At 32.5% G+C, this 10,505-nt stretch overlaps 1 protein-coding gene across 1 annotated transcript; it reads left to right on the forward strand.

The window, feature by feature from the left end:
* The first annotated feature begins 9,510 nt into the window (after nucleotides 1-9,510).
* Nucleotides 9,511-10,215, forward strand: LOC18040267 (transcription elongation factor TFIIS). Its single transcript, XM_006432877.2, has one exon. The coding sequence runs from the start codon at nucleotides 9,511-9,513 to the stop codon at nucleotides 10,213-10,215; it is 705 nt and encodes a 234-aa protein (XP_006432940.2).
* The last annotated feature ends 290 nt before the right edge of the window (nucleotides 10,216-10,505 follow it).

Here is a 10,505-nt window from a genome sequence, read left to right on the forward strand (position 1 = left end):
GGTGGAAGAAAACCAAACTGATTTTTAAAGAAAACCTTATTTTTTTTCGAAATCATTTTGTACCTAAAATCGAAAGTTATACACACTATTTTGGGTCTCCAAAGGTGAAATCAAAATCCCAAGTTGATTTTTTGCCTGAATGTAAATATTTTTGAAATTAGAGTATATGAAAGAATGTGAGAGCCGCGAAATAATTTCTACCCAATTTTAGATTTTTTATATGAAAAATTGAAGAAATCCCAAAAAATTGGCTAAACTTTCCTTCTATTATTTCTTCTTATGTGGTATGACCTCATCTTTTTAAGGAGGTCTTTCTCATAGGACAGAGATAAGTTATGCAATTATGACTTATTCAAGAGTCCTTTTTTTTTTTTCGTAGAGAATCCTTGTATATTCTATGAGAATAGTTGCTTGAGATGCTGTGAAACTCATTAGGAAGCACCTTTATGGTCTAAAGATGGTTTTGTTGGAAGAAAACTAATTGGTTTACGAAGAAAAATAACTTTTCTTCTCATCCCCAGTTTGGGCCAAAAACCAAGGCAATAGCAAATGGTCTTGCGCCTCTAAAGGGTGATTTTTGAACTCGGAGCGGATTTTTTTAATGCATATAAATATTGTTGAAACTAGGGCATAGAAAAAAAAAAAAAAAAAAAAAAAAGGGAGTCGATATCATGCCCCAAAATAATTTGCACGGAGTTTTCGGTCTTTTTTCAAAAATTAAAGAAAATCTCAAAAAAAATTAGGAGAACTTGTCATAATTATGTGAAATTCTTTTAGGTCATCTCTAATGCATAACACCATTTTGGTGTAACACCAACACCAAAAATATACTTTTTTCACACCAAATTACTATTTCATCTTCAACCCATTTACACCATCCACGCGCGACGCAGCAGATCCAGCAACCCAGCAGCAGTCCAGCACCAAACAGGCGACGCAACAGCGACCCACACCCACCAGCACCACCAGCGCGATGTAGCTACAGCCAATCGAACGCACGCGATGCGGCAGCAGCAATCTCAGCTCCAACGCGACCCAAAACCAGCAGCACCAGCAACGCACGCGAACCAACTGCAAACCATCACCAACTCCATCCCAAGTAACCTTTGATTTTTTTAATTATTTTAGAAATTTTGAGATTACTGAAGCCATTGTTGATGTTGTAATGGAGAGTAGATTTGTGGAAGAATCGAGAGAGAGAGAGTAAAGAAGAAGAAGAAGGATGTTTCATTGTTGTCATAGCAAGTGGATAACGAAGAAGAAGCATTGTATTTCAGTTTCAACCACAAATTCTTTTAAAAATTATTAAAGGGTATTTAACATTTACCTAGTTTATCGTATTTTATCTCTTGTAATTTGCATATTTTTATTTGATCGACACTTTCTCTAATTTGTCATCAAAATTAAGCAAAATTTTCACTTATATATACATTATTATTTTTCTATGAGATTTGGTGGATAATTGATACGCTGTAGGAACAATCAATCAAAAAGAAATAAAAATAAAATTTTATTAAATTATTAAAAGTCCAAGCCCTGTCCAGGCTCAGCCTAGGCCCGCGCAAGCCTGGCCCCGGCCCAACCATCTCAAGTTTGGACAGGCTTTAGAGGGCTTGGGCTTCTTGCCAATTACACGAGCTTGGACTTGGGCTTGAAAAAGCTTGGTCTAAGCCCGCGATTTGCCAACCCTACATAAAAGTATCTAACAATGGTAGGAGATTTTAGAAAGTGACTAATATTTTGGACCTATCATTTGGGGAGAAGTGTATAACTCTTGATCAAACTAGAAATCTCATAATAGAAGAAATCTTGTACCTCCGAAAAGAAAGGAGAAATCGTTTTGATTCGAGGTGAATCCTGATCAACTTTGCCTTTACAAGTTGAGTAAATATTAAAAATTTTGAAAAAAGCTTTGTTGTTATTTAAGATTATACCAGTATAATGAGCCCGTTCACGTTTTTGGGAGACCTTTTTTTATGTAGTTGTTTGTAGTTTTCTTTTCTTCATTAAAATTGGGTTGGCGTGATAGTGAACCTATCAATTGGTAGAGTACAAGACCGAAAATCATGCTCTTTGGAGCCCAGAGATTCCCATGCTTTCCGTTGGTTAGCAACCAACAAAAATTTGAGCTTGACGAAGGTGCTAATAGTTTTCGTATGGTGGAGAAGTTCTTACAGGTGTGTGTAGTGATGAATGATTACCATATGAGTTTTAAAGGTTTCGAGTGAATATATAGAAGATCACCTGTGATTGTCCCATGATTGAATGTCTACACATGTTACCCATAAAATCGGTTGGTGAATTCTTACTTGTGTGATTAGGGGTTGCGAAGATTGTGTGAATAACAATTCTGGATGGGAAAAGAACATTTTGAAAAAAGTGAATGAAAGTTGACTAATGTCGTTGGATATTTTATGAATATATATCAATGAGGGCATCCCTTTGCATTGAGTTATTTGAACACACTTCAATAGTTTTATTCTAAACTTGACAGGGACTGTAAATTGGACGATTTTGGTGAGCCTAATAAGTGCCTTAATTGTTTGGATTTAGCTTTTGGCAAGGGAGAGGGCTTTTGACTTTTTGTTTGTGTCCTTGTTGAAATTATTAATAATATTAGCCTTACCCAATTCAAACAATGAGCCAACAAATGTGGTTTATAACAGGTAGTAGGGGTGGGCATTTGGTTCGGTTCAGAGGGCATTTGGTTCAGTTCAGTCTGAACCGAACCGTATTATGGCAATTTGGTTTGGTTTAGTTTTTTATTTGAACCGAACCACATGGTTCAAGAAAAAATTAAAATTAAAATTAAAAAGGTCATAATTTATCTTTTTTTTTTATTTCTATTTGTTAGTTAATACATGCTATTATATATGTCATAGCATTTGTTAGTTAATACATGCTATTATATATGTCATAGCATACACTTTATTTTATTGTTGAACTTTATTATTTTAATTTATTATTGTTAGATTTTATTATATTGTTTATTATTTATGGATTTCTAGATTATTTTTTTGGAATTTATTATGTTAATTTACTATTGTTAGATTTTATTATGTTGTTTATTGTTTGTTAATTTATAGATTCAAGATTATTTTTGTATTAATAGTGTATTATTATATTATATTTTTTATTGAATAATGAATATATATGATACAATCAAACCAAACCGAACTGAACCGAACCAAATTAAATAGTGCCCACCCCCAACAGGTAGGATACAAGCATTGTCGCAAGCACAAGAAATCAATTTATAACTTGAAAAAATAAATTGTCATAAGCTTATAAAACCGACAAAATAGCTGAAAAGTAAATAGTTCTAATACAAAGCATAAAAGCTAATTTTGATCCCATCTCACAGATGGGGCATAACTTTGGTACAAAATTGACTAACATCAATAATTCCTCTAAGCAGTTTGGTTGTTGGAGTCCTGATCACTATTTGATGTCTGTTTCTTTTGCTTTCCTTTTCTCCTCCTTCTTTCTGTACTTAATCCCATAGGCGTTGCAGAGAGTGTAAAACTAGAAAAATTTATAGGATTAAAAGTACTATTTCAAGCTTTAATTTACATATGTGGGCAAGTGGTATTATATGAGTTTAAGGACTATTTGTTCATGTTACAAGTTTAAATTTAATACGACTGTTCATAATTAATCTTTCTTTAGAAAACATATATGTGTGTGTATACTCACACATAATGAACAATTCTTGTACATATACTATTACAAATGATGTGGCAAATGACGTCACTTTATTAATGAGTGTAAATATTGGTGATAAGGAAAATAATTACTATATTCTAATTGGACTCCATAATAGTGTCACATTTTATTTGCCATATAGTTGGAAAACATGAGAAAATCTTAGATGCTCCCTCTCTCTCTCTCTCTCTATGTATATATATAGTAGTTCTCTAGTTTGGAATCTTAAAGTGTGAGAAAAGTTCGATAAAATTTTAAAAACTATGGAGTTTAAGATGCTTAAAACTTAAAAGACTTAAACCACATTGTCTATGCGTTTTTCAGACTTTTTCACACTTTAAAAATCTGGATTCGAAATTTCTCTCTCTCTCTCTCTCTCTCTCTCTCTCTCTCTATATATATATATATATAAAATCTCTTAGATTCTTTCCGCAAGTGTTGGTTCAGAAATACACATGGCAAGAATCTAACGGATAAAAGTATGTGTGTATAGACACTAGCGAAAGCATCCAAAATTTTTCCCCAAAAACAAAATTTGTACCTTCTTTTATGCATGTGGATGCATCAAAGAATTACTGTTTTCAAGTCTACAAATAGTAATAATGACAATAATATGCAACAATTTACATATCTTCGGGCCAAGATGACCTCTACGGCACATAGGAGTATCATTAGTATTGCAATTATAATTACTGCATCTTTTATAAGGATACCTATGCGGCCTTGGAATGCCTGCTGTCCTTCGAGGTGAAGCTGCCGTTGATGAGTTAGGACTGCCCATCTGCTGGTTTCTCGACGCTGGAACGTTGATGAGTGTGTAACTTTTCATCGATGCTTGCGCTGATGCTGCCGCAGTAGGCTGAATATTATTACTAGGGTTAATGCTTAAGTTGTTGTAGTGAAGAGGAGAGTTAGGAAGTTGTGATCCCATTACAGAAAGAGCCTGCAGGAAATGTGCTAAAGCCATAGCCATTATTTGGGTGCATATATTGTGCTTGTCTATGTTGGTTCCTCAAGTTTGATTGTGGCCACACAATTTAGTTGGGATTAAACTTTTGTCCAATGTTAGTGTTATTGTTCATTCCTTCATTCACCATTTCATAGTTGGTTATTCCCTGTATATAAACAATCAAAATGTTAGAGAAACTATTGACTCATTAAATAATAATATATATGAGAAAAATTTTCAATCTGAAATTAAAGTTGGGATTAAAGTTCAGGACAGATTTACGACACCATAAATTCGTCGTAGATCTTAATTGTAAATTTTAATCTTAGATCTAATAAGCACTGTGTATATATATATATATTGGTTTTTTGATATGGAATTTTAAAGTGCCCGAAAACTTTAAAATCATAGGGGCTTAAAATTTAAAGCGTTTAAGTTGCATGGTTATGTATTTTGTCGGACTTTCTTACATTTTAAAATTTAGAATTGGAACATTTCCTACATTTATAATTTTTAAGCTATAAATTACAAACAATATTAACCTGCTCTCGTTTATAATTTCTCTGTTATAACTAGCTCGCATTGTACCAAAATTTTTGTTTCTCCGTGTTTATGTTATTAATAGAACCATTATTAGCTAATAGGTTCAAGTCTCCGTAATTACAAATTATTCCCAATAACTATTATTGGATTCCAGTTGTTGTAATTTAAAATCATGATTTAAAACAAGGCATATATATATATGGAGCAGTCAATCTAATCTGTTAACACCAATTATGCAGCCAAAAAATGATAATAAAAAAGGAGAAAAATTCAAGAAAGATGACAATTCTATACATACCATCAGTCCATGTATATCCAAGATTTTACAAGAAGATTACCAAAATAATGGATCTAAACAGATTTGATAATTACTACTTCGTAAAAATCAAATAAATAAAGAGATCATAATTAGATGGTGCAACCTAAGAGATATAAATTATCAAGTATATGAAGTGGAGCTTCTTTTCTGCATATTGATTGATCAAACATTAATTAATCTTCATTTCTTAACAAAATTGCAAAAGAAAAATATTATTTCTCTATTAGTTTTTTGATTGATTTAATCAAGAAATCATAATTTTAAAAAAATGAAGACTAATATTAAATTGTATATCATTCCTGAAGATTATGTTCAGATTTTCATTTTCAAATTCAATTTAATAATAGATCACATTATTTAGGCACATAAGTAAGGAATGTCTAACACAAAGAATTACCTCATGAGAATTAAGATGCTGACTGTCATTATCACTATTAGGTAACCCTAACTTCAATGTCAGATCAATCGTCTTTCCATCATCATTGTTCTGATCGTAGCCATTCATTTTGGTTGCTGCTTCTTGATTGAGCCACTGAGAATCCATGATCAATGATCAATTTCTTTGTTTTCCGAGAACAAAAACAACTTGTTACAGTCCCAAAATGAACAAGCTAGATAGAGAGAAAGAGAGAGAAATGAAGTCAATTAATCTGTTCATGCATGAAACTGCATATATGAAACTGAAGCTCTTATTGACCATTGAGAGAGAGAAGACTTGATACATATGCCACCAATAGAGATATACACACGAAAACACACTCTTTTAGTGATTTAAAAAAAAAAAAGAAATTATGCACCAGACTAAATCGAAACGAATAAAAGTTATATCTAGTTGTGATTATTAGTTTATTAAGTACTAATTTATAGAGGATCTATTATATTTACCATTTTATTTAAAATTGTTTCTTTTATTTTAAACTCAAAAACTACAAAAATTAAAAGAGATTACTGCATTCGCCAAAGAACGGCTATGAGCATTTTTCTCGCTCTCTTATACGTGACGCTATCCTAATTACACTCATCTCAAATCTATTTTGTTAGTTACCTTTGAAAAATAATTTGATTTTTTCATAAATATATATTTTTTAAAATGCATTTATAAAAATTGAAGGAAAATATCACCACCCATAAATAAATTGCAAGCATTAATTAATTTAAAAAATGGGTTTAATTAGTTTTCTCTTTCAAACATTAATTTATATCTTTAGTCGTAGTTTTTCTTCTCTCTTCTCTACCTTATCACCATCCATAATCGGAAAGCTTCGAACTTAAAAAAAAAAAAATGCATTGTGCTATGAAAATGTTGATTTGTCCATGTATAATTGGATTTGTAAATTGGCTACTTCCGACAAAAATCTAAGAAACCTGTAATTTTTTATCAAGCAAATAAATTAATAGCAACAACAGCGGCTAATCGATGCGACAACAACAATGGCTACTTCCGGCAACAGCAGCCTCTTTAATTTGAGTTAGTTCGCTGAGTTTATGTCCGAATTCTTAAATGGATAATGAATTTATTGTTTTAGTACTAATTGTTGATGATTATAGGTTAGATCTTGTTGAGCGATTAGTTTTTTAACATTAGGCTTGAATTGGGAATGAAAATTGATAAAATACTTATGGAAATAAGTTTGTTAAATACGGCAATACAAATGTTTGCTAAAATGCCTCAAAGAATACAATTTGTTGTTTAGCCTTAATTTTGCTATTATTTTACTTGAATGAATATCTAAGAAGGTTGCAACTAGTATTGTCGCTTGAATATAGGCAATGGTATGGTGTTATGGGTGATTATGAGTGAAAAGTTCTTGTCACGCTAACCTTGTAAGTGAAAACCTTGTTTTTCTCAAACAAAACCTAAATTAAGAAGATTCAATACTTCATCATACCTTTCAGAAAACAGTATCAAGACAATAATGTCGAGAACCATCACCTATAAACTTCATCCGTCGGAAAGATCGCAGATGATGTTACACGTACAAACTTTTTTGTTTTTTTATTTTTTATTTTTTAATTTACAAGTGCTACGCTTTCAGCCGGTTATCCGTTTTTCAAATGTTAAATCTTAGTTGTTAGATACATTTCTTCACAATCTAACGACTCATTCGCTATGAGATAAAGGACTGGGGTACCAAACTTATGACGCAAGATAGCTGGATCCACAAAAAAATTATAGCAATTGAAAGAAGAGCATACGAGTCTTACAATATGAAAGAATTCTCGCCTCAATTCAAACAATTAAATTCAGGAGAAACCACAACCGATTGTGAGCTCCCCATTTATCATTTACTAATTGCTATTATGATTCTTTTTTGTCAAATTCATCTTCATGTTTGACAACACCCATATCTTCCATTTGCCAAGTTAGTTCATCCTATTTACCATTGATCGTGTAAAATCTCAAGTAATGTTACACCCGCATATTCTGTAAATCGTTATAATGATTTGAATTAGTTAGTTTTTTATTTTTTTATAAACATTATTTTTGCCTTATTTAAGTTATTTGGTTATTTTCAAATCTTCAAATTTGAATTGATTTGAAAAAGATTAGAAACTATCCCTTTTTTATTTTCCTCAACTACTCATGTTTTGGTAAATCAAAACTCACTTTTTTTTTTAAACAATAATTAATGAGGGTCACATTATTTGGGACTCAAATGATAAGGTCCCTAACATTACACTTTTCCAAAATTCAACACATATTACTCTCTTCTTTCTCAATCAAAACTAAGAAATTTAGTATTTTCTTGCACTCGATGGTGACGGCGGCAGAGGGGGATGCACGAACAACTCTATAGGTTGTGACAGACTGACAGTGGCAGTAGAGATGGAGCAATCGAACCGAGCAAAGCTGCGTGCCAAGGCTAGCGAGTCAGCAACCGAGACGAGATGATGCCGGCGGAGGGTGGTGGCTGCTGCTGGCTTCGAGTGTTGGAGGCGCGGCAGCCGCAGCGTTGTTGCTTATGCTTTTCAAGGGATTTGGCGATTAGGGATTTCAAGGCAGCCGGTGGCGGTGGCACCGTGGCAGCGCGGCTGCTTATGCTTTTCAGAAGGGAATGCAATCTGCTACTTATGCTTACTGTATTAGGGATTTGGATTTGGGCGATTTGGGCAATTGGGTTTTGATTTTTGTATTTAAATTTTTTTTTTTAATATACCGGGTCCGGATTCTGGGTTTTTGGGGCTGAGACCGGAACCGGGACTGGAAATGTCCGGGTTTGAGAATTTCGCACCGTATATTTTTCTTATAAAACTCCATTTCGGATAAATTTACATTTAAAGACAAAATAACAATAACACACATTTAATTTTTTTTGAACAAATTACTTACATTTATTATTAAATTTTTTTTTTTACCTCTCACTTCAATTTATCAAACTAAAATAAGTTGTAGAAATTTCAAATAATATATATATTTTTTTATTTTTAATTAATTAAATATTTTTATACATAAATTTTTTAAAATTATAATTTAAAATAAGTGCACTTTAAGTTAATGGTTGACATTCAAAAATTCATCATTTATAAAATTTCAAAATTTATGTGTAGGGTGATGACAAGATTATTAAAGAAAAGAAAAATAACAAAATCGTACTTTGAATTTTAATAATTAAAAAAATAAAAACTAGATGAAATATTTTAAAATAAAAAAGATATTTTTTTAAAATAAAATAAAAATAATTGAAAAGGAGTTTTATGAGGAGAATCGAGGGTTGCCGATAATCATCGCCCACAAGGATTTCCTATTGAGTATAGGAATCCCTTTGTCGCAATGAAACTAGGAATATATAAATCAAGTGAGTTTGTGAGACCTTCTTCTCTTAATTCTTTCATAAGCAGTTCTCTAATTTCTCTCTGCGATTTTTATTCATTCAGTACCCTCAATCGTTCATCTGATCTCACCCAATTCTCTTTCTCATCGATCTCTTTTGATTTTAATATTAATCTAAGAAATCAGAGCATTAAGCATCGATCCCTTTTGAGTCTAATTGTCATGGGTTTATCAAAAAACATTGATTTTGAAATTACTCTAAGAAATCAGAGCATTAAGCGTCGATCCCTTTTGCGTTCAATGATCATGGGTTTGCCAAGAAACAGTTGGAGCAGGGAATATGCTGAATCCATGAAATCCAAGTTGCCATCGGATATAAAAAAGAAGAGAAAATTTGAAGAAGAGGAGCATGCGGCTTTTACTTGTTCCAAGAAACCTCCTGCTACAGTTTCTAAAAATGAAGAGTTCAAGTGTTCTGATGTCGATGCTACACGTAACCAATTTCGTGAGCGTCTTGTAGAGGGATTGTCTAAAGTTTATGAAGAGAATAATGAAGAGATGATGAAGGAGCAATTAGGAGTTTGTGACCTAGTTGGAGTTGCTGCATCAGTAGAATCAGCGCTGTTCAAAACGTTGGGTCCTATCAGTGGGTCAAACAGACCCCAGTATAGAACCATCTTGTTCAGTGTTAGGGATTCAACAAATCCTGACTTTAGAAGAAAGATTCTTCTTGGAGAAGTGAAGCCTGAGAGCATTCCTACCATGACGGATGAAGAGATGTCTAGCCATAAAGTACAAGAGGAGATTCGCGAGATTAGGGAGAGAGTTTTAGCCAAGATTCCGGACTCAGTTGATGATGATGATGATCCCTATGAGAGATTAAAAGCTGATGATCGTTGGCTCTTTTATAGGTCTTATATAGGTTAATTAATATGATGCTTTTAATTAAGCTACTACTTTGAGTTATTGGGTTTTCATTTTCATTTTGTTCAATTGTACTTTGACTTTGAGTTATTTGGTTTTCATATTCATTTTGTTCAATTGGACTTTGAAATGGTATTTTAATTCTCTGATCACTTCCTTTATCACATGACAACAAATATGTTTAATCCCTCTTCATTCTTTCATCATATACATAGCAACGTCGCAACTTCCATCTATATATTTGACATCATTAAACGGGTAACAACGCAATTGTGTAGGAACCTATATTTGTC

This window comes from Citrus clementina, unplaced genomic scaffold, assembly GCF_000493195.1.
Source record: "Citrus clementina cultivar Clemenules unplaced genomic scaffold, Citrus_clementina_v1.0 scaffold_5, whole genome shotgun sequence".
Lineage (NCBI taxonomy): Eukaryota > Viridiplantae > Streptophyta > Magnoliopsida > Sapindales > Rutaceae > Citrus > Citrus x clementina.